General features: G+C 45.2%; 1 protein-coding gene across 1 annotated transcript; it reads right to left on the bottom strand.

Annotated features, from left to right (window-relative positions):
- Positions 1–1,646: 1,646 nt before the first annotated feature.
- On the bottom strand, positions 1,647–23,338 carry LOC128124088 (carcinoembryonic antigen-related cell adhesion molecule 6-like). The gene is made up of 7 exons (XM_052760316.1): positions 23,278–23,338; positions 20,158–20,517; positions 16,830–17,108; positions 16,129–16,383; positions 7,273–7,548; positions 3,053–3,179; positions 1,647–1,740 (listed from the first exon to the last, which is right to left on the bottom strand). Exons 1-7 carry the CDS (start codon positions 23,336–23,338, stop codon positions 1,647–1,649), a joined length of 1,452 nt encoding a protein of 483 aa, XP_052616276.1.
- Between the last annotated feature and the right edge of the window lie 1,086 nt (positions 23,339–24,424).

Raw genomic sequence — 24,424 nt, 5'->3', positions numbered from 1 at the left:
GAAAACCGTTTGTGTGACTGTTGTAGCATGGAGGTTGAAGTTGGTGGTTTGGGTTGCTGGGCGTTGACGTTCACGATAGAATATGCCACTTCATCCACCTGAAAGTATGAGTGTTGATGCGTGACATCAGTTCCACAGGTCAGAGCCTCACCTTGCTGGTGATCTGGCACCACTGTGCTGTGGCCTCTGTGCACTGTGGGAGAGGACTCCTGTCACTCCCTGTCTGACAGCCTGATGTGTGATCACTGAGGAGACAGGTTGATACCATGGAACAGGGTGAGATGGCAATGGGAACAGGGCCAGAATCAACAGAGACATCCAGATGGGCTACAGAACAGTGCTGAACAAAAGCCAGATGTGTTGGAGGATTTGCACTGTCCTGACTGCCACCGCTCCTTGTAGGGAAGTGGCAGTGAAGTGTGTTGGGGAGGGAGAGGTCATGATTCGTGTACTCAGCGTGGGTGTGTTCCCTCTGATTTAAGGACTTTTATGTATGTGGGTACTCTATTGAAATGCTAACATGAGAAAAACTCTGTGAAATTATTATAAAATAAAGGAACCAGTGTTAGCTAGTTGTGGTGAGGCACTTTCCAGTCTGTTATGAGAACAGTTTTGTACGTCATTCTGTGGGAAGGAGTCTGTACCTACACCCAGCTAATGGCTTGTTATGAGTTATGAGTTGACTGCTAGATGGCATCTGAGTGGGAGGCTCAGGAGGAAAACAGCACAGTGGCCATGGTATATGCACATCCTCCCTGGCTGTACACAGACCACCCTAAGGAGGAAGGTACCAACAGCGTACATCTCAGACAACTGGCCATCAGATCACAGGGGAAAGACGACTTTGTAAACACTGACCACCTCTCTCAATAGTTAAGAAGAATATAAGTTACTATGTGGAAGGAGCCTTCTGTCAAAGAAGAGAGACACACAATAGTCCCCTCCTTTAGAGTCAACCCACATGGTCTGTTTGTCCTGCACAGAAAAACATTTCATGAAGGCCTCCTGTGCCAGAGACTTTAGAAGACAGCACCCGGCCTACTTTAACATGCTGTGCGTGATCCCTGGCCATTGTCCACTCTTGCTCCTTGAGGGCCTTTCATCTGCAGTGGCCCTTTGGCCAATGTCCATCCTTACTTTTGAGCATGCCTCCCATCATTCTCTAAGAAACCTGCCAGTCTTCTACATGACAGGATGTCTCTTGTCTGAATCCATCTGCCAGACTACAAGGGTTTTATTTTTTTAACTATCATATAAGGAGGGCAAGAACAAAAGCTACTTGACATATTTTAAACAGAAAGGAAATGGTTTGGGGTACTAGATTACAAATTCTTGAAAGGGTTGGAAGAACAGAAGGGGAAAAAGATGTTTTTAGAGGCAAGGATTGAAGAAAGTCGTGTTTGGAGCCTTTCATCTACTCCACTGCCATGTGGCTGCTACAAGATGGGCAGAGGAGGGCTCAGAGTGAGATCCCAGAGCCTGTACGTCTGACTGGTTGGAATGGAGTCTTTCCTTTGAAGGCCAGAGCAGGTTCAGATGAGGAGAGACAAGGGAGAGGGGTGTGGCCCTTCCTCCTTTGGGTCTGTGCTGGGAACTCACCCACACCTGTAACCTCTTTTGTAGTGGGCAGAATGCAGGCGAGCAGCCTAAAGGGTGGAGAGGTGCAGCTCCTCGTCTGCTGCACGAGGAACTAAGGACACACAGTTGTGGCTCTGAGCATCCCCACCTCTCCAGAGACATCTGAGAGGAAGCAGGCAGTGAAAGTGGCAGTGATTACCTCATTAGGAGAGTTGTCACGTGACCTGGGGAAGCAAGAGAAGAGTCACCGATCATGGAAGTACAAAGCTCATCTAAGACTTGTGATTTGTAGTAGTAGGAGGAATTTAGGCTCAGGAAAGAAAGAGAAAGAGAAAGAGAAGCCAGGGAGACACCAGGGGCCAGACAGACAGACAGACAGAGAGGAAGCAGGAAAGTAGGACAAACAGAATGAAAGGTAAAAAGGCCTGAGGCAAAACATAGATGAATAGAAACAGTTTAAATTAAGGTAAAGGAGCTAGTGGGGACAAGCCTCAGCTAAGGCTGAGCATTCATAATTAATAATAAGTCTCCGTGTCTTTATTTGGGAGCTGCTTGGCAGCCTAAACAAAATGCCAGCCAGAGTCTGGGAAGAGAAGAGCTGCTCTGTAAGTCAGACAGGAGACAGTGGCTGGTGTCCAGGATGCCATGGAAGGACGGGCAGGTGGTGGGACCTTTGATTCCCGAGGGTCAGTGCCTTTACTTACTGTGGGTGGACGGGTCCAGTTGTCCTCACTGAGCATGCTCTTCCTCCTCACCCTAAAGAAATGGGAGACACTGTGACTGTTGTCTGGTTCCTCAGTTGGGAAGGATCCTGGGAGCCGATGTTTCTTGGGAGCTACTTGGTGTCCTTGCTGTGCATTCACACCATGGCTGCCACTGCCTTTCTTGGTGCTGCCTCCTTTTCCAATCTAACCAGCCCCTCCTAGCCTTTGATCCTTTCACCCCATCATATTTGCTGTTTTCTAACTGGTGCTGGGGATGGTACTTTGGTTAAGTGGGACATCTCGGATCCCAATGGTCTCTTCTTTTCAGTGTTCTGCACATTCTGTCTTCACACCCACACCCCTTTGTCTCCCACTGGTGGGTTCTTTTTTCTCACTGCTTGTCCCAGGGGACCCTGAGGCTCATCCCTGTAGATTCTCTGTCTGACCTTTACATTCTCCCTCCGCTCTTTTTCTTTCATCCGTTCCTTTTGCTTCTTGTCTTTTTCTTTGTGGCGCCTTTTTTCCTGACTGGAAGACAGAGAAATACAATGGGTCTTTTGTTCTAAGCCCTGTGGGAATGGGAATGGCCATGACCAGCAGAGAGTGGGGTTTAGGGAGCAGGAAGGCAGGGATTGAAGGACCCCATGAATTAGAGAGAAGCCAGCACTTAGGAAAGGCAAGAAGAAATCCAGTCTAGAGACAGACACAGATAAAGAAAACCTTTTCCGTTTGCAAGCAAGGAGGAAGTAGAAGAGGAAATGTCACCATACTGGTTAAGTTTCTTGAAAAACACGAAGTACGCCAGGCCTCCTAGGATAGCCAGCCCAGCCAGAACTTCAACAGCCAAGGCAGCAGCAACCGGAACTGACATGGGGAAATTTCTCTGTGATGGTTGATCTGTTGTGGAAAGATTCAGAAGAAGGAAGAAAGAATCAGAGTACACAGGCACCTGGGGAAGCTCGCTCAGCATGATGTGTGATCCCTGTCTGTTTCTTTGTGTGCATTTTCTGTAAGAAGGTTGGCTGGGTGAGGGGAGGCATGAGTCTGAATGCAGCAGCGGCGGCGGCACACGCCTTGAAACCCAGCACTTGGGAGGCAGAGGCAGGCGGATCTCTGTGAGTTCAAAGCCAGCCTGGTCTACAGAGTGAGTTCTACAACAACCAGAGCTGTTACAGAGAAACCCTGTCTCAACCCCCCCCCAAAAAAAAAGAAGAAGAAAAAAGAAAACTGAATATCAGCACCAAATAGCTTTCCCCTAGTACCATCTGCAAAAACAGCACTAAACAGATCAGAGATCTAAATTACAGAACTAAAAACGCTAAAGCTTTTAGAAAAAGGTAAAAGCTTCATGGCATTGGATTTGGCTGTGCTTTCTTGACTGTGACAGCAAAGCAGAGGTGTCAACAGCAACCAAACAATAAATTAGGCATCCTGAAAAGGGAAGACTTCTGGGCATCAAGGGCTTGTCAGCCATCTGATGCTGTACTTTACAGGCTTTAGTTGCATGCTTGTCCAAATCCTTCAGATGAGACAGAATAACTGCCTCATGAAGAGCAGGTCCTACTGTGGATTCTGCAAAGCCACTAAAGCCCTCTGCCTGTCGGGAGCTTCTTCCTGAACACAGCTGTCTATGGCTCAGTAAACTGCCTGTTGAATGCTGCCTCTGCATTCCCAATTTTCTTAGAAACAGCTGTCCTGTCATCGTCCACGTCCTGATATTGCTGGGGACTTTGTGTGATGGTAACAGTGTCCTAATAGCTCATATCAGCCAGTCAATCCCAGACTGATTTCTACCACAGTCCCTCAGGTTATAGAGCCTTTGTCTCAGGACAGATGGGTGGCTACATTGCTCAGTTTCTCCATTTCCCTGGTACTCAGACCGATCCCTCCACCCTCAGGCCAGAATCCTCATGATCTAGGCTCTGATTAGAGCTCTCATTGTTTGCTTAAAAACCTTTCCCAATTCAAGCACTTGAGGGTCTGAGTGTTCAACAATCATCATAGTTTCTTGTCCTGAACCTCTATGAAAGCTCCTTCTGGGTGCTGAAACATGCGATACCCTGTGTTAAAGATCAGACCCGAGGGGATTCTATCACTCCCACCATGTTACTTCCATGGGTTCTAAGTGAAGCTGTAAGCTCAAAATAAACTTTCTTCTCTAGTTGCCTTGGTCACTGTGTCCTTACAGCAATAGATAAGTAACCGAGACACCACCCACCCCACACTTACGCCACACATACACACACACACACACACACACACACACACACACACCACACAGACACACACACCACACAGACACACACACACCATACACACACTACACCCCTCCCCACACATACACACACCACACCCCTCCCCACATATACACACACACACCACATACACACACACCACACACACACCACACCCCTCCCCACACATACAGACACACCACACCCCTCCCCACACATACATACACACATACCACACACACACCATGCATACACACACTCACCAAACATGCACCACACACACACACATCCACCACACACACCCCACCTCACACATCCACACACACCACACCCCTCCCCACACATACACACACACACCACTCGCACCACACACACACACACACACACACACACACACACACACACACACACACACACACACCACTGCCTGGGATGCAAAGTGAGACTTATTCTAAAAACCCAACCAGTAACAAATAAAGCAAGACTGCTAATAGACCCAGTGATTATTGTGTATCTGGGTGTATGTCCAGGAGAGCTGGATGCAAGGGTGCAAGAATCCCCACAGACACCATCCTCACAACTGTCACACACACACACACACACACACACACACGAATAAAAAAATAAGAAAATGTGGCACATCCACACATCGGTATAATTATAAAATAGAATACTATTATTTAAAAAAAATGAGCTGAGCATGGTGGCTTATGCTTTTATTTCTATCATTCAAGAGGCTGGAGCAAGAGTATTGAGAATTCAAGGCTAGACTGAAACAAAAAAAATCAGATTCCTGTCTCAAACAAACCAAAATGGTAAAATTCTGATACATGGTACATAATGGGTAAACTCTGAAAGTATTATGCTACGTGAAGGGAAGCAGATATAAAAGGACTGTTCATGTGTTACTCTGCTCATGTGAGCGGGGTAGTTGGATAAATTGTAGAATGGTAGGTAAAGGGGTTGAAGGAGGAAGAGATGGGGGACTATTGTTTTTATATGTGACTGTATGTGTTCATGTGTGCACATCTGTGTGGAAACCAAAAGCTGATGTTGAGATCTTCCACAACCACTTGGCCACTTGTTTTCCTATTCTCAAAATCTGTAGTTTACCAATTGGCTAGATTGGCTGGCTAGTAAGCTCTAGGAATCCTCCATCTCTGCCTTGCCATTTCTTACCATACCTGGTTATACATGGGTGATGGCGATTCACACACATGCTTGTCACTGTCTGTCCCCAGAGCTAATGTTGAATGGCTCTAAAGGTTTGCATGTTAAATGATAAAGTTATGAGATTGGACCATGGCTACCCAGCACTGCAAATGTACTTTACACCACTGAAAAATAGCTAAAACAGGAAATACCTTATATATATTTTACCACAAAAACAACATACAGAAAAGAATCTTGTGCAAGGTCACATTGTGAATGGCAGACACAGGAAAGGAAATGATGCCTTCTCCATTCACAGATTCCATCCAGAGCCCTAGATCAAGCCAAACACAGGTTAGACATATTCAGAAGAATCCAGATGTGGGGTGCACAACTGTAGGAGCAGCACCTGGGAGGTGGAGGCAGGAAGATCAAGAGTTCAAGACAATAATCATCTATATACTGTGAGGATGCCTGGGCTGCATGGGATATTGTCCCCCCAAAACAAAAAGACTCCAACAAAACAAAACATTCCAGAATAATTATCTCTGCACTGAAAACTGTACAGACATTTCCTGGCATCATTTCTCACTAACAGACTAGTGCTCTTTGTGTGGGACCAGCTCTGATCCATTGAAGGGTTCTTGTGGGGAGGAAAGAGGAATGAGGAAGTATTAGATAGAAAGATAGAAGGAGAGGACAAGAAAGACAGAGACATAGGGTAGCTTCAGGAGGGTCCTGGGTCAACACCCAGCCGCCCTAAGGTTTATTCCAAAGGACTAAACATTTTATACAATGCCAAGGGGAGAGGCAAAAGATCAAAGCACAACGTACAGCCAAGTGTAGACCCTTCAAAACACCTGGTAGCCATGCCCATGGCCAAATCATCCCATTATACAGCCCTGTTGGGTAAAGCAAGCTCAGAATCTCTAACCTTGAGTAAGGCTCAAAGTGGGGACTCCCACACTTTTCCTTGTGCTGGCGCTGTGTGACGTGCTGGAATCTGAACATGATGTACAGTATGTGGGATGGCATGCAAACTTATGTGGAAACACTGACATTTTTGCAAGGAACTAGAGCATCCACAGATTCTTATGTCTGTGGGCTTCCTGGAGCCAGTTACCCATGGATACCAAGGATCACATGCCTGACTCAGAGCTTAACCCTTAACCACTTTGTAATTGGGTTTACAACTTTGGTTTTATTTGCATTCAAACAGTTTGAAGACAGGGCCTTACTCTCTATCCTCCTGCCTCAGCCCCCTAAGTGTAGGTAGGTGCTACATTGATTCACTATATTGGTGTCTCAGGTGATAGTCTCCCTGCTGTGTCTGTCATCTATTTTGCACAGTATTAATAAAGAATCCCCCAGTAAGAGGCCTTGGAGATGCTAGAGAGGGTGCAATAGCTTAATGGAAAAAAAAAAAAAACTATCTGAGTTGGATCCCTATAACCCAGGTAGAGGTGGAAGGAAGGAACCTATTCTATAAAGTCTTCTGATCTCCACACATGCACCATGGAACTGTGCTCTACCCAATTACAGTAAAATAAAAGTGTAAGATGTCCCTTGTAAGATGTGGGAGGAAGAGAACTTGGGTCACTCACAAAGTACGTCCAGGCTGACTGGGTCACTCAGCTTGGAAATGAAGGGGTTGGAGACCTCACACTGGTATGCCCCAGCATCCTCCTTTGTGATTGGGCGTATGGTGAGCCTTGTATTATTCCAGGAGAACATCACCCTGTCTGTGGCCTTCAGTCTCTCGTTATTGAACGTCCACAATATGGAAATGCCGGTATTCTCTGATACGCAGGTCAGGTCCACCAAGTGGTTTTCTAGGACAGTTCTATTTCTGATTTGGATATGGGGCTTCAGCAAGTTCTCTGTGAAAAATTAGAAGAGAGAGACAACTAGAGGAGTCTTTCTGAAAAGGTTTCTGCCAGCTCGTGGGGGCCAGAGTGTACAGTGTAAGATGGCCCAGAAGTTGTCTCCAAGGCTGGAGCTGTCCTGTCTCAGTTCAGTAGACAGTCTATAGGAAGAGTTAGGGACCCACTTGTATCCCCAATCATCTACTGTGTCCCCTGACTTGACCCCAGGGCACGTCTCTAGCTTTCATATCAAGAATCTCTTTTAGGCTCTAATGTCCAACATTTTACCATCAGGGAATACTTGACTCCTTTTGAATGCTCATTAATTTTAAATTTCCATACAAAATAGTACATTTCATTACAACACTTCTGAGAAATAGCTGTCATACTTTGCTCACACTCATTCTACATTACTCTTATTTGTCCCCTCCCTTCTTGCTGGTCACTCCATCCTGCCGAATTGTCTCCCTTCACTTCTCATAGTCATACATACATACATACATACACACACATAAATGTGTGTATATGGGTGTCTGTTATCCATGCCACAGTGGACATGGGTGTGCAGGTAACTCTGTGGTGTGATGACTTAGAGGTTTTTGGAGTAGACATTCAATTATATGTAGTCCTGTTTTAGTTTTGAAGACCCTCTACTGATACCACAGGTTCCATAGAGTAACTTAAATTTCCACACGCAGTATGTAAAGATGCTTGTCTCCAGCAATTTCTCCAGTATTTGCTATTTGTTTCCTTTCTGACTGGGGTGAGATGGAATCCCAGTGCCGTTTGCATTGCATTTCCCTGCTGCTAAAGTCCTGTATGTCTTCCATGCATGCTTCTATGGCCACCTGTTTCTTCATCAGAGGCATTGTCTCAACTCACTTGCCTATTTATAGATGACACGATTTTTTTTTTTTTGGTCCAAAACTTAAGCTTTATTGAAAACTTAATACCAAACAAGATATCAAAAACTATGGAACACTTCAGAAACTTGGGTCTCATCGTTGGTTGGGGCATGCTAATCTCTTCTCTGTCATTCCAGTTTCAGCATATGTGCTGACGGGTACCCCATGTCACATAAGTGCCTTGCACAAAACGGTAGAAGCTTTTTATGGGCATTTTGGGAATCGTTTTAAAAAAAGCTTTTAATTTCATGTGAAAGTAATTAAACTATTTTTTAAATTTTATGAATGGTTTTCAAAAAATTTAAAGGGCTGGAGAGATGGCTCAGTGGTTATGAGCACAGGCTGCTCTTGCAGAGGATGTGAGTTTGGTTCCCAGCACACACACGGTGGCTCACAATTGGTAACTCCAGTCCCAGGGGGTTGAGTGCCCTCTTTTGGCCTCTGTGGGTACCAGGCATGTAAGTGGTGCACAGACATACATGCATGTAAAGCATGCCCACCCTCCACACAAAAAAAAGAAAGAAGAAAAAAGAAGAAACTGAAGCCAGCAACTCATGCATCAATTTTGTGTTTTATTTTATTTAAAAGATTTTACTTTTTATTTGTGTGTATATATATATATATATATATATATACACATATGTGTGTATATATATGTGTGTGTGTGTCTGTGTCTGTGTATATGAGTACTCAAGGAAGCCAGAAGAGCTGAATTAATCCCCTGGAGATGTATAGTTAGTTGTGAGCTGCCAATGTGCAATGAAACTCAGGTCTTCTGTAAGAGCATCAAGTACTCTTAACCACTGAGCCATCTCTCCAGCCCCTCAAACAGCAATTTAAAAAACCAAGCATGAAAACACAGTTGAATCCAAAGATGCACTAATTTTTATACATACCTGACAAGAAATGACAATAGGAAATATTAAAGACCTTTGTCTCCCACAACTGAACAAACACATTTGTGTAAGAGCAAAATCCTATCTCTTTTGAAAACAGGCTCTCATGAGCTCACTATACAGCCAAGGCTGACCTTGAACTCGGGATCCTCTTGCTGCCACCTCCCATGTGTCAGAATTACAGGCTTGTGCTACCATGGCCAGCTACAAGACGTTGTACCAACTCTATGAAAGCCGCAGTGTATTGCATGTTGTGGCCTGGAAGCTGAGCATGAGGTGAGGCCATGCAGTGCTCATGAGCAGTACAAAGTGTGCGCACTGCATGTTGGGAACCAAGGTTACAGTGAAGCAGCATGTGACTGCTCTGTAGGAACATGTCTGGTTCATTCCCTGCGTGGGTCTGCACTGATGTCTGGTGGTTGGTTGCAGGTTCAGAAACCACTTGTGGTTGCCAATCTTCTCATGAGCCCCTTAGGCTGTGTTGACTTCTACTTGGGAAATTGGTCTCTATTCTATGCCTTTGATGGTCAAGTCTGCTTTTGTGTTCCTGTCCCTCTGTTACATCACAGCGTCTCTGAAGTGAAAATTAAAGCCAATTATGTGATGGCTCCAGGATGGCTCTTTCTGTTAAGGATTACTCCAGGAATTCTGGATCCTTGCAAGTTCACCTAAATTTTTGGATTTAAAAAAACTATTTCTGTAGAAAAAAAAGTAATAAAAATTTTGATGAGGGATTTCTCTAAATCTGTAGCTTGCTTTTGGGGACACAGCCCTGTTTTAAATAATTTCGTCAATCATGATAATGTAACATTTTTCTATTTTTAAATGTCTTCATGTTTTTTTCCCCTTGAATGTTGTCATGTAAATCTGAAATGTTACCCAAGTCTCATGTTTGAAATATTTGGTCCCCATCTAGTCATACTGTTTTGGAGGTTGTGGAATTTTTAGGATAGGTGTGTTCCTGCTAGCAGATATAGGTCAGTCATGGCAGGCCTTTGAAAGCCCCTTGAAATCCCAGAAGGTCTAGCTCTCTCTGCTTTCTGACCTGCCAGGATTTGAACAAGCTAAGGTACAAACTCCCACCACTTTGAACAAAACATCCCTTACATACATTCCCCTTTTTGCCAGTTAGATTTTTGTCAACCTGACATAAGCTAGGGTCTTCTGGGAAAAGGGAACATCAATTGAGAAAAGGCTTCCATCAGACTGGCAAATAGAGTATTTTTTTAAATTAATGCTTGATGTGGAAGTAACCAGCCCACTACGGGCAGTGCCACTCCTAGTAAGTGGTCCTTTGTAGTATAAGAAAGCAGGCTGAGGCCTGGCAGCTTGGTGGCTCACACCTTTAATCCCAGCACTTGGGAGGCAGAGTCAGGTGGATCTCTGTGAGTTCAAGGCCAGCCTGGTCTACAGAGCGAGTTCCAGGACAGCCAGGGCCATACACACACACACACACACACACACACACACACACGAGGCTGAGCAAGATAACATGGGGAGCAAGATAGCAAGCAGCATTCCTTTATAGCATCTGCTTCTGTTTCTGCCTCTAGGTTCCTGTCTTGTTTGAGTTCCTGCCCTGAGTTCCCTCTGGGATGGACTCTAAAGTATAAGCTGAAATAAATCATTTCCTCCCCAAATGACTTTGGGTCATGGAATTTTATTAGAGAGACAGAGAATAAACGAAGAGTCCTCCATGATGAACAGATCTCCTGAATCTGTGAGTCAAAAGAAGTCTTTCCTTATGTTGCTCCTGTCACATGTTCACAGAGAGAACAAATGACAGAGAAAGCTGGGAGTATGAGTGTGGTCACTGCTGTCACAAACCTGACTGTGTGTGTGTGTGTGTGTGTGTGGCCAGCTTTTGGAAATGATTCGTGGGATGAGTGGGAAATCCAACTGTGTCTAGAGAATGGACTAACCTGTGGCGGGGAGGAAATGGAGGGAACACAGCATTCGTTCAGCAGCATGGGTTCCATTGGAAGTCAGGTTTACAGTGAGGAGCAAAGAGCAGAGAAGAAGCATCTGTGACAGCTCGTGCTCTGGTGAGGATGGCTACACGTCTCTGGCAGCCGGCAGAACTTGGAGTCATCCTGAGGTACTATGTATACAGAACTCAAGATTCCAGGGTGACCAGGGCTGTTGGAGCTCCAATAATGCCACCAGGTGCTCCCGAGGCAGATGGCACCATAGGATTTAATGTATACTGTGTTGGGTTTCTTTCTCTTTTTAAAAAAAGTTCTTTTAAAATTGTTTATCAGTTTAATCTCCCCCCCCCCCCCCCCCCCCCCCCCCCCCCCCCCCCCCCCACCCCCCCCCCCCCGTGTTCCTGAGCTATGGTGTGCATGTGTTAGGACAACTTGCAGGACTTGGCGCTCTTCTATGGGGGTGCTGGTGGTTGCATTAAGGTTAGCAAGGCTTGGTGGCAGCCATCTTACCTGGGGATCCATTAGACCTGGGTTTTACTCTATTTTTTAAATTATTATTATTATTATTATTATTATTATTATTATTATTATTATTTTTGGTTTTTTGAGACATGGTTTCTCTGTGTAACTTTGGTGCCTTTCCTGGAATTCACTCTGTAGACCAGGCTGGTCTCGAACTCACAGAGATCCACCTGACTCTGCCTCCTGAGTGCTGGGATTAAAGGCGTGCACCACCACCATCTGGCCCCTATTTTTATTTTTAACTGCTGACTTCTATCTGTCCTTTTGGAAATGGGAATGCCTACATTGAATCATTTTATATTGGGAGTGTGTAAGTTCCTTTTGTATTTTATAGGGGTTCACAGCTAAGAGTTTCCAGGAGTTTCAAAAGACACTTTAGGTTTTAAAAAGTGTTGATGATGTTATGACTATGGGAATTCTTAAATCAAACACATCTTCTGAAAGGGTTACAAACCTTTGGGCACAGGGTATAATGTGTGTTGAACCTGAAATGTTGCTCCCGGGCATCCATGTTTTATGCATTGGACCCCAGCTGGTAGTGTGGAGAAATTCAGGAATCTTTTGGATGTGGTCTTCTAGGTGAATGTAGGCCACCATGGGTAGACCTACCTAGTTCTGGTTTAGCCTCCTCCTCCTGTTTGCTGAGCTGTAAACACATGCTAGGATGGAGAGAGCTGGGCTAAGCATTTGTTAATTTCATTTGTCTTTTCAAAGAACTAACTCGTTTTATTTATTTTTTTTAACATTTTTATTTTTTCGGTGAGTGGATGTTTTGCCTCCATGTATGTCTGTGATGCCGTGAAGACCAGAAGGGGACATCAGATTCCCTAGAACTGGAGTTATAGACAGTTGTGAGCCACCAGGTGGTGCCAGGAATCTAATGAGGGTCCTCTGCAAGAGCAGCCATTGCTCTGAAACCCTGTGCCATCTCTCCAGCCTCTCACTGATTTTTTTTGTCCTAGTCTGTGTTACATTAATTTCTATGTCAATCCTTACAGTGTCATTCCATATACTGGTTTTGTGTTCGTTATTATTTTCTATGATCTTCAAGTCTATCAATAAGTTATTTGAGTTTTCTCTTTTTTCTGTTTGGTTTTGTTGCAGCAGAGTCACTTGTAGCTGAGGCTGTCCTTGAACCTGTTATGTATCTGATGATGACTTTGAACTCTTAATCTTCCTTCCTTTTCCTCTTTTCTTGGACAATGGCATATGCCACGATGTCTCTGCCTGAACTTATAATGTGAGCACTCATAGCTACACGCTTCCTCTTGGAATCATCTTTCCTGTATCACAAACCTTCTGAAAATTAGTATTTTAATTTTCTTTTGATTCTAGGAATTTTTGAGTTCCCTCTCTGGTTTTTCCATAAGACCGATCACTCAAGTGTTCAGTTGTTAGATCTCCATGATTTTGTATAGTTTCTGTGTTTTCTCTCACTGTTAATTTGTAGTACTATTCCAAATGGTCTGAGAAGGCAGGAGAAGTGTTTTTAATATTCACTAAGACATAGTGTATGGCCTTAAAATGTGATCTATGTTAGAGAGCATTACAGGAGATACTACGTTTATTCCATGTTCCTGGGTGGAATATCATCTCGATATTTATTAAGTCTATTCCATAGTGCGGTTTCATTCTGGTCTTCCTCTATTGAGAATGGAGTATTGAAGTTATTCTGTATTATTGTGTCTGTCTATGTCCAATCCTGTTTTTTTGTTTTGTTTTGGTTTGGTTTTTTGAGACAGTTATCTTTAGAGTTTGTCCTGGAACTCTGTCTGTAGACCAGGCTGGCCTCAAACTCACAGAGACTCTCCTGCCTCTGCCTCCTGAGTGCTGGGATTAAAGGTGTGTGCCACCACCACCTGGCTTACTTAAAATTCTTGATGGATCATTCCCTTTGTTGGTACCTTATCTCTTAAGGGTAATTTTGCCTTGAAATCTACTTTATATAGGTATAGCAACTCCTTGTTTTTGGCTCCTTCTTGGTATGTTGACTTCCATATATTCACTTTCAGTGCATGTCTGTGTTTGTCAGTGAGGTATGATTCTTACAGGTAATAGTTGTATTGCATTGCCATGTGTGTGCACCTGTGTGTGTGCAAGGGCGTGTATGTATGTGTATAAACGTGTCTGTGTTTGTCAGTGAGGTATGATTCATATGGATATTAGTTGGATTGTCGAGTTTATATGTGTGAGTGCATGTGTGTTCTCAAAGGTGTGTATATGTGTGTATTGTGTGCACATATGTGTATGTGCATGTGTGTGTGCATTTTAAAAATACAGTCAGCTAGTCCTCCTTCAAGCATTGCATTGGGGCCATTTTCCTGGAGCTATGGGTGAGGTTACTTGACTGGTATTTGTAAACTTGCTATTTTATTTTCCTTATTGATCAGAATGTCAATTATTCTTCTCTTTCTTTTCTATTCAGATTAGGAATTTACTCATTTGCTGAGTTGGACATGGCTGAATGTTTCATAATTATCCTTTGCTCATTGATTATTCTCATGAAAGATGTTCCTGCCAGTGCTGTCATGGTTGAGACTTGCTCCTTGTCTGGTGTGTCTGGTTCCTCTTAGTGTTGTCTGAAGCACTAAGTGGTCAGGAATTGATGTCGTTTGTGCTTGTCTAGGAAGAGTTTTACTTCTCCATGGTCTTTATTTTATCTGTTATTTTAAAAAATGAGTATGAATGTCTGTGTTGCATGTATTTATGTGCACCATGTGTGTGCCTGATGCCAACAGAGGTCAGAAGAGGGCGTCAGATCTTCTAGAACTGGAATTACAGGTGGTTATAAACCACCATGTCGGTGCTGGGAACCGAACCTAGGCCCCCTGCAAGAGCAGCAAGTCATCTTAACCCCTGAGCCATCTCCCTAGCCATTCTCCATTGATTTTAAAAGACTACTTTGCTGAATATAGTGATCTTGTCTGTAGATTATTTACTTTCAGGTTTTGAAACATATTATTCAATGTTTTCCCGGCTTTCAGGGTTTCTGCTGAGGGGTCTTGATACTCTGACAGGCTTGCCTTTGAGTGAACATTTTTTTTCTCTTGCAGCTTTTTGTAATTTTTTTTGGTTTTATAGCCTTAGAATTTTAGGCATAATGTATCATGGGGAGGTCCATTTATGGTCATTTCTCTTTGTGATTCAAAATGGCTTTTTCTGCTCCACTGTCAACTTCTTTCCCGGGCTCTGGCACATTTTCTGGTGGAATTCCATTGAAGAGTTTTACTGGGCTTTTAGTTTGTGTCTTAGATTTCTTCTACCCTGGGCATTCTCCAGTCTAGTCTGTTGGTCATGTCTCAGAATGGGCCAATGGGCTAGGTCGAGGATACTGTCTGTTCTTCCCTCACCAACCTTGGGGTTCCAAATGTCTGCTGCCTTATCTGCCTTTATGTGGGTGCTGGGATTCTGAATTTGTTTCCACCTCTTTGCAATGTCAAACACTTTATTGGATGAGCCATCTCATTGGACTCTTCCATATTTACTTTCCCTCCCTAGTGGCGATCCCACAGTGAACCACATTTACTGGTGTACCACATTTATAGAGTCCACAACCTCCCATGACACATTGGCAGAGCTAGAACCCGGCTTTGAGACATCTACCTCAAAGCTCACTTTTTCTCATTATCATTCTCCTGCCCCCATGGAGGTTCTGGCATTGATTTGCTTCAGACTTTATCCAGATTCAGGATAGGCCTTTCAGGATAATTCTCCACCCATCCTGTCCTACTCTAGATGGCGTCAAAACAGAGCCAGCCACTAGGGCAGGAGCAGAGCTGTGAAGAGCGTGAACTCCTATCTACCATCTTTCTGTTGGGCAAAGTGTTTCCATCCCAAAGCTGGAAAAATAAAAACAGTGTGAGCATGTTCTGAGTCTGGGTGTTTTCTTGTAGATTATGAAGAGTGCAAAGGATAAGAGAAGACACGGAGGATGAAGGGGTAACAGAGAGAGGCCCCTACCTCTTCCCCAAGCAGCACTAACACTGCCTGAGGCTTCTGGAATTTAGAGCTCTCCTCTTCTCCAATCCATGCTGAACTCCAAGTCAACAGAGAGAAGTCAATGTATTCAGGGGAAGAGAGTGTCTCCTAGTAAGGCACCTTAGGGGGAGGACTGGGGTGTCTCCTGGTAAGGCATCTTAGGGGGAGGGCTGGGGTGTCTTCTAGATCAAGGCACACCTTAGGGGGAGGACTAAGGTGTCTCCTGGGTCAAGGCACACCTTAGGGGAGGACTGGGGTTTGCTTGCAACTGTGGACATGGGCTGTGGAGTTCCTTCCTCCCTGCTCTTTACAGAAAACCAGACTGTACCCCAGAGACTGGTTCTGATGTTACAAGAAGCCACTTACCAACTATTGTAATTTCTTTGACTTTGAAATCATTGTGGCCAGTTGTTGGGTTGTTGACATGGCAGGTATATAATCCACTATTACTCATGTTGACCTTGTGGATAAAGATATCTTGTCTAGAACTCCAGTGTTCTCCATTGACATTCCAGAAATACTGTGCTTTGGGGTGAGAGGTCGCCTGGCAGGATAGCCACAGGTTTTTCCCTTCCTCAAAGTATTTGTCTGGGGGAAATATTTGGGGGTTATCTGGGCCGTCTGGAGGAAAGAGAAAGACACATGGTGCCATGAAAAGATAAAGAAAGATCCTGGTTTGTAGGTCAGTGCATCCCTGAGTCAGGTGACAGCCTTTCTTTACAATTATCTGAAGCAGGGCTGTCAATTAGATCCATTGTAAAACAATTGTCTCAAAGGACTCGGGTCCCTCTCTAACATTCGAAAAGCACACATGGAGGATATCACCCACACCCTGTAAATTAAAACCTTAAACATGTGGCCTGCCCTGATTTCCATCACTCGGAGTGATCCCGAGCCTCTCCAGAATGGATCTACCCCTCTGCCACCTGTCCAAGGCTTGGCCTGCCAGGATGTGCTTGGAGCAGATGGCATTGGCAGTCTGGTTCAGGGGCAAGAATCAGTGTCATGGACCGAGCATTGGATGTGTATTGAGAAGCTGATATGAGAGAGAAATAGAAGTTACTCACAGAAAACATCCAGAGTGAATGGGTTACTCCGAAAGACACCCAGTGGGTTCTGGACTTCACACTCATAGCGTCCTTTTAAATGTCTGGAGACCTTGAGTAAAGTGAGAGTTGTGTTACCCCGGGACAGGCTGATGTTGTTGTCACCTGGGAGTTCCTTACTGTTTAGACGCCACGTGTAGGTTGTTTTCAGGAAGGGAGGGTCACAAGTTATTTCAACAGTGTCTTGCCCCTCCACAGCTGTGGTCCCATTGCTTCTTATGGAGGGTTTGGATAGCTGAGCTGTGTAGACAACAGAGAAAAGAATGATCTGTGTGGTACTGGACACCCAGTGCTCTGTCTATAAGGGTGGACCTTTCTCCCCACAGACAGGTACCTGAGGCTCTGGGGACTCAGCCGCTGGGGTCACCTGCACTGGGTGTGGGGGGAGTACTGACTTTCTCACCTGTGAACTGAGCTGCAGTGTTTGCTTGTGGACTGACCCAGGAACTGCGGCAGCAGCCCCACCTGGCTCTCCTGGTCCCCACTGCCTGACCTTAGGCCATGGGGTGCTTGGCTCCCTCCAGCTGGGTTGCTCTCCACTGCTCAGCCTGAGCATGAGTGTCAGAGTGAATGGGACAGACAGAATCGTGCTCCTGTTTTTAAGAGGAATGGCTCTCTAGAGTGTAGTTAAGTCTTAGGCCAAAGTCTGAAGTCCTTCAGGGTGACACGTGGTTCTTCTGTAGAGGGATCTGTGAGTCCTGCTACAGGGACAGAACCATGCACAGGGAAGTCTGCCTCATCTGTTACATTAAATGTAGAAAAATACCATGTTGTATTAGTAAGTTTCAAAGAGTGGATGTCCGCAGCTGCTCTGGAGAGTGACAAGGCAAAGTGGACAGGATCCAGTAAATGCATGTGAAATGGCTTTATCCATTTACTTTTGACCCCATAAGCCACAACTCCAGCTGTATCAAATTCTCCTAGCTGGGGTAAATTGCCAACACACTCCTGGATTTGAGTTGACAGCAGCTTTGGCGTGTCACAGTGTAACTCACTTTGTTTTAATAGTGTCATCCTTAGAACACAGTTGCATATGGAAGTGGGTTAGCCCAAGCCCGCCCTGGTTGAAACAGCTCCCTCTTGAAGGTTCTAGGAAGTAGTGACATATTGGAAAGGGGCCAGGAGCTTTGTGGCTTCCAGCCTCAGTCTTTCTGTAAATAATCAGTATATTGTAAATCACTATAGTGAATCGAAGCGATTTCTCTGCCCTGGGTGTGGCTTATATCACATGCTAGCCACAGAAGAGCTTGGGTCAGACACAGGCATCTAGACCTCTGGCTAATGGTGGAGCCTCATAGAAGCTTCTGCTCTGTTGTTGTCTGTGTCCACAGGGAGGGTCTGGCTGCAGGTGTTGGTAGGAAGGGAACTGGACAGTTAGCCACTACTGTGGGAAGGTAAGAGAGAAGCAAGCTGGGCAAGGGTGTTGTGAAATATTATTTTAACTAGACAAAGATGTGTTACATTTGTTTATGCTGCAGAATATTGTTTTAACTGTGTAAAGGTGTGTTACATTTGGTTTTTTTGCTGCATTTGTTTAATGATGTAAGGGTGTGTGTTTGATTATGGAAAGATGTGTTGCATCCATTTCACCTTGCCTGCCTAAGGCACCTGATTGGTCTAATAAAGAGCTAAACAGCCAATAGCTAGGCAGAGAATGAATAGGTGGGGCAGAGAGAATAAATAGGAGGAGAAATGTAGGCCAGAGAGAGAAGAATAAGAGAAGGAGGAGAGAATGAGGGACATGCTCAGGATAAGAAGCCAGGCAGCCGCCAGGCATCCACCAGCCAGAGATAGAGACAGCAAGAAAATAACAAAGAAAGAAGGTAAAAAGCCCAGAGGCAAAACATAGATAAAGAGAAACAAATTAAAATAAGAGCTAAAATAAGGCCAAGCATTCATAACTAATATAAAGTCTCTGTATCATGATTTGGGAGCTGGTTGGTGGCTCAAAAGAAAAAAGCCTGGTACACAAGGGAGGTACAGTCCCACTTGTAATAAGAGAGGAAAGTGATGAGTAACTAGAAGAGAGATTGAGGGGTCTCACAGTGACTTCTGAGCCCCCACAGACCACAAGCTCCACAGCTACCTCAGGAGCAAACCAGAAACTCTGAACTAGAAGTCAACTTGTGAAATGGCTCCTGGGGTGGCCTTAGGAGCAGGTGTTCACAGGAATGGCACAGGATCTACCTCCAGTGTGGACAGAGTGGGTGTGTCCAGAGCTCTAGACTCTATACGCATTGCAGCATCTTAAAAGCTTGGAGGTTCATTCACTCACTCACTGCTCACTCCTCAGTATGGAGTCTGAGCTGGTCTAGAGCTCTTGGCAGTCTTCCCATCCTGACCTTCCAAGTTCTGGGACTGAAGGCTAATGCCATCTTGCCTGACTTTCCCTGATTCTTTATCACACAACTATTAGGAGTTGTCTATACTTTGGGACCTGTCCTGGTTCCTGGGTTCAGTGGAGAGGGAGAAAGAACTGCTGTTTATCCTCTAAAGGGAGCTCTCTCCCCATCCCCACCCATCAATCAAAGAGATACATGATTTTAAGTAGAATAAGCTAGCTGGAGATGGCCAAGACATTCTTCTGATTCTTGTGATTCTGTTGCAGAATAAAAAGGATCGTGTATGTACTCTAACCCACACAACAGTCTCTCTCCCAAGCTTCCCGTCTGAGGAAAGCACCCAACCCAGCAGCTCCACAGGTGCCTCAGAGGAAAAGGAAACCCAGTCATAGACGAGGACTGTGCTGTTGGCAAACATCTCACCCTCTGCCCATCGCTCATGCCCTCTGTGGCCCAGATCAGCAGCTGCATTTCCCCACACTTTGTTTCCTTTCAGTGGGGTGGCTGTGGTGGGGATTACTATCTTGTCTATAGATGACCCTCACGGTGCTCACAGTCACCTGATCTTGGTAAAAAGACCTGTGTGAGGACCCAGGTCCCTTAGCCAGTCCTTGACTGAGTCCTCAGGATCTTCCTCAGAGCCATGGTCCCTGGGACAGGGACTAGGTGTGGGCAGATTTCCCCTTCACGCTAGCTGCTCTCTGAAGTGTGGATGCAGGGGAAGGAGTCTCTCCTCTTTTCAAGTCTGTTTTCACTATGTGTGTCCTCCACTAAGTGCTTAAAGCCTAGTAAGTGACCATGATGCAAAGAAGACGTAGGCATGGTCGGGACTGAAAGCCTGTGTGTGTGTGTGTGTGTGTGTGTGTGTGTGTGTGTGTGTGAAATGCAATGAGCCCCACTCAGCTGCTAGAGACCACAGGGAATCGGGAATTGCAGAAATCACTTACGGTATATGGAGACTTCCACAAGCATTGATTTTTGGTCAGACTCTGCAGAACGGATATTCAGGTTGTAGATTCCAGATTGCTTCAAGGTGACATTCTGTAACATCAAGGATCCATTAGGGTATAGTGTCTCTCTGCCACTGTGTAGTTTTCCTTCTTTGGTTTCTTGAGATTTTATTTCATGCATTATAATTAGATCTTTGTCCAGTGGCTCTTTCCCTTTGAACCAATGATAGGCTGAAAGGTTGTCTGGCAGATTGTGAGCAAGTAAAAGGACGTTCTTCCCTTCAAGGACAGCAGGTGGTACTGCCTCAATGGCAGGTGCAGCAGCCGTGGGCATGTTCCATATGGTTAAAAGTGAGGCTATAAGGAAGAGAGAAAGACATCAATATGTAGACCTGTGTCATGAATAGTTGTCTCTGTTTAACAGGTATGTGTTCTCACACGTGTGTATGTGTGTGTGTGGTGTGTGTATATGCATGTTTGTGTGTTGTGTATGGTGGGTGGTGTGTGTAGTATATGTGTGGTGTGTATATATGTGTGTGGTATGTGTATGTGTGTGTGGGATATGTGTAAGGGTGTGTGTGGTATGTGTGGTATGTGTATATGTGTGTGCAGTGCGTGTGTGTGGTGTGTGTTTATGTATGTGTAATGTGTATGTATGTGAGTGCTGTGTGTGTGTGTGTGTATGTGTGTGTGTATGTGTTTCCCTTCACCCCTGCCACTGTTGAGGTCAACAGCATGATCTCTATTCCCTCAGCTCCTTCACCTTCTCCCTCTTCGGTACAGTAGAACTTTTTTCCTAGGTGTCTTCACTGATTCACTCTTCTCTGTCCTAAGATGAATACTCACCTCTTATACTGACCCAAGATGGTGGGGAGTGGATCAAGTCCTTCAGCAAATATGTATTATTGACATGAGTGCAGCCATGTCAAGGACCCCAGTGCCCCAGACCCATGAGAATGGCAATACCTTTCTGGGGGTAGGCTCAGGGATGGCAAAATCTTTTGGTCCATATATAGATGTTCCAAATGATTAACCTTAAGCTAAAGCCAGTGTATGTATGTAGACACTATCACCATGGCTTCCTCCTCCTGGATATCTACAGCCTGAGACTCTTTCTCCTGCTGAGATAAACCAACCCACCTGCCTCCTTGTCCTGCTATACATGATAAACTTGCCTCCTCAACTCAGATGTATAACATAAACTCTAGGCCTCTGTTGGTGTGTCTCCATGAGAGCACATGGCCCACCTGATGCCAGTTTTTCTGTACATGTGTCTGTGTGTCTGTCCAATTTCATGCCCTCGTCACCCTGGTCAGGTTTTCAGGACTCTGCCTTGTGGGATGCTGCTCTGAGTCTTTACATTCTGACCTTTCCCTACTCTGTCTGCCCATGACTTTTGCCATTCATGGAGCTCACTTTCTCAATGCCTTTGCTGGTTTGTCTTCCTGCCTAGAATTATGCCTCTATAAGGATGGGGATTAATTTGATCCAGCTGTCACCCCAGTGCCAATAATAGGCTCAGATACCTATGTAGGAATGAAGAAATGTTCCCAGGACCCTGTATGTTGAGAGTTTAACTTTGTAACCATGGACAGTATTTACTGGGCCAGGTATTTTTTTTTTTAGTTACCTTGTGTGGGCATCCCTGCAAGCATCACAGCTGGCAGGGAAACAATCCAGGTGAGTTAAGATTGAAACTCGGTTCAGCCTGACTTAGTTAGCTGGTGCTGGGCCAAACTTCTGTAGTCTGGCACCAGATGGTTTATTTTAGCCATATTTAAGCACAGTACTACTGTGGGAAGAAACTTTCCTGATGACAATTAACTCAGTCCCAAGTGTACAACGAACTTAAGGCATGTTTACGTTGAGATCATTTACAAAGTACATATGGCTTCTTCCATAAGGATGGGTTCTGTTGACTCAGAAAAGATGCTCAAGATACGAAGGTCTAGGGAGGCTGACTGATGTAAACATAATGCCTGTGGGAGTCAACATTGTCCTCACCCTAAGATAACTCAGAAGTCACTTCGGCTGCAGTAAAATACAAGTGACATCTCTCACAAGGATAGACTTCTGGATTGAGAAACAATGCTCAAGACTTAGGGAGAAAAGTCTGGTATAAACAAATACAATATTCTGGGGGATTTGGTTGAAGCCTGGCCTTAGAGATAGCAAAGATCACCAGGTCACAAACTATATTTTTTCCCAGCATTCCAGGAGGAAGACAGGTAAATGTCTCCTTCCTTTGAAGAGATAAGCATGCCTGTTTAACTTTTTCCAGCTCCTCCAGTGCTCATCTGTGTACACAAGGACTTTTACCCTCTACAGCGTTGACACTTTGTAAGAGTCAGTCTTGAGAATATAGAGGCCACTGGGGATTAATCTGGAATAGAGACAGTGGAGTCTTTCCTCTCCTCACCAGTTCCAGTCTTGAGCACTTCCTGTTGCTGAGCCTCTTGTCCCTCTATTTGTCCTTTCTCCTTGGGGACTAAAAAGAAGCCATTTGTCCCTTATCCAGGGACAGAAAAGTCACCTGAGCAGAGGACCGAGGTTGCCCATAAGGTCACAGAGGGCATGAGCAAACCTGAGACTCAGCTCAGCCAATACACAGAGAGGATCTCTCTGTACCTTCTACTGAGGATAGTAGAGCCCAGCTCTACCAACCTTCCCACCACCATGCTCAGAAGGGTGGCAAATCCTTCCTCAGGGGGACTAAGTGGGAATATTGACATTGTATGTAGAAAATGTCCACATAGCTCTCTCTCCCCCATGGATATTTATGGCCTGAAGATTGCTTCCCTAAAGAGACTGCTCCTAGATTACTGTTGCTTTGACCCAACTGTTCTCCACAAACCCCGCCTCCTTGTTCAGCTGTATGCAATAGCCCCTCTTCTCTGTTCAACTCTATATAATAAACACACTGTGCTCCTGAGTGCTGGGGTTTCTCCATCAGAGATCCCAGTCCATCCAATCCCAGCTTTCCTGTGTGTCTGTGTGTCCATCTGTCTTTTCTTCATTCCCTCTCCATCCCAGTCTGGTCCATCCCTGGAGCTGTGCTAGACATGGCACAGCCAGTCTATTCATGTTCCTGCTCACTCCCAAGGTTGTTCCCCTCACCTGCAAGCAGGAGCCCCTGCCAGGGGACACGTGTTGGGAGAAGGGCTGAGGGGGGCTCCATAGTCTGTTGTCTGCTTAGTCTTGCCTCTATGGAAAAGAGCTCAGGCTTCAGAACTTCTTCCAAAGCCTGATGGTCCGATGTCAGTTCTTTTGTCCTTTGTCTCTCTGAACTGAGCTCATTATGGGGCTGGACCTTTCAGGGTCACATGGGCTGGTGACAGGGCCTGTTGCTAGGACTCTCCCCTGTTCCCTACCCATTTAGACCTGCTTCCTTTCTTCCTTTCCTCTCAGTTCCCCATCCCCTACAGACTGATGGGAGTCCTTGTCAACTGCCCACCCCAGCACTGATCTCTGCTGTGTCCTTGGCCTGGGGTCTGTCCTCATCACAGAAGGAAGCCTTGGAGCCCCAAACTAAGGGTGTGTTTCCTTTTGTGACACAGAAACACAACAGGTTACCTGGTCTTCTCAGTGTCATCTAGTGCTCTGGGACAGTAGGACTTACTCTCAGCAGGAAGGTCTTAGGGGATGGCTCTAGGGCAGACAAATGGGCTGTCTGAATCATGACTGGTTTGGGAGATCATTCCTTTATCTGTCATCAGATTGGTCTATGTTCCTGGACAGAAATTGAGGAACAGAAAAAGATTCATGTCCTGAAAATGCAAGAGAAGGTGACCTGGATATACTAGGAATGGGAGAGCATGGTGGTGGGAAGGTTGGGAGAGCTGGGCTCTACTATCCTCAGTAGAAGGTGCAGAGAGACCCTCTCTGTGTATTGGCTGAGCTGAGTCTCAGGTTTGCTCATGCCCTCTGTGACCTTATGGGCAACCTTGGTCCTCTGCTCAGGTGACTTTCCTGTAATCTCTCCCTGTGGGTGATACTTGAAGGTAATGGAGTACACAGCTCAGAGAAAGAAAAGGAAGAGCAGAGTAGCCACCTTTGAGGGACTTGTGGTTTGTTAGGTCAAAGTATGGGAACCAGGCTGTGAATCCACCTCTTCATCTAAAGCCAAGTTCATGTCTTGCTGAACGTTAATTTGTGTCCTAATTCATCCCCTCAATGTCAAGAGAAGACCCCCTTCTGGTGTCAAGGGCTGCAGCAGGAATGCTGGCCAGGCACCCATTCTCTGAGCTGCCCTGAACCCTGCCTG

This window comes from Peromyscus californicus, unplaced genomic scaffold (assembly GCF_007827085.1).
Source record: "Peromyscus californicus insignis strain IS unplaced genomic scaffold, ASM782708v3 Scaffold_4__1_contigs__length_199733344, whole genome shotgun sequence".
NCBI classification, from domain to species: Eukaryota; Metazoa; Chordata; class Mammalia; order Rodentia; family Cricetidae; genus Peromyscus; species Peromyscus californicus.
This window is presented reverse-complemented; position numbering and strand designations above follow the sequence as displayed.

Bases quoted from the DNA above. Each gene is read 5' to 3' on its own strand.
- LOC128124088 (XM_052760316.1), bottom strand. From the start codon at position 23,338: ATGGAGCCCCCCTCAGCCCTTCTCCCAACACGTGTCCCCTGGCAGGGG. The intron at 17,109-20,157 runs GTAAGTGATTTC...TTGTCTACACAG, and splicing joins TGTGGAAGTCTCCATATACC to CTCAGCTATCCAAACCCTCC. The intron at 3,180-7,272 runs GTGAGTGACCCA...TTTCCACAACAG, and splicing joins AGTCAGCCTGGACGTACTTT to ATCAACCATCACAGAGAAAT.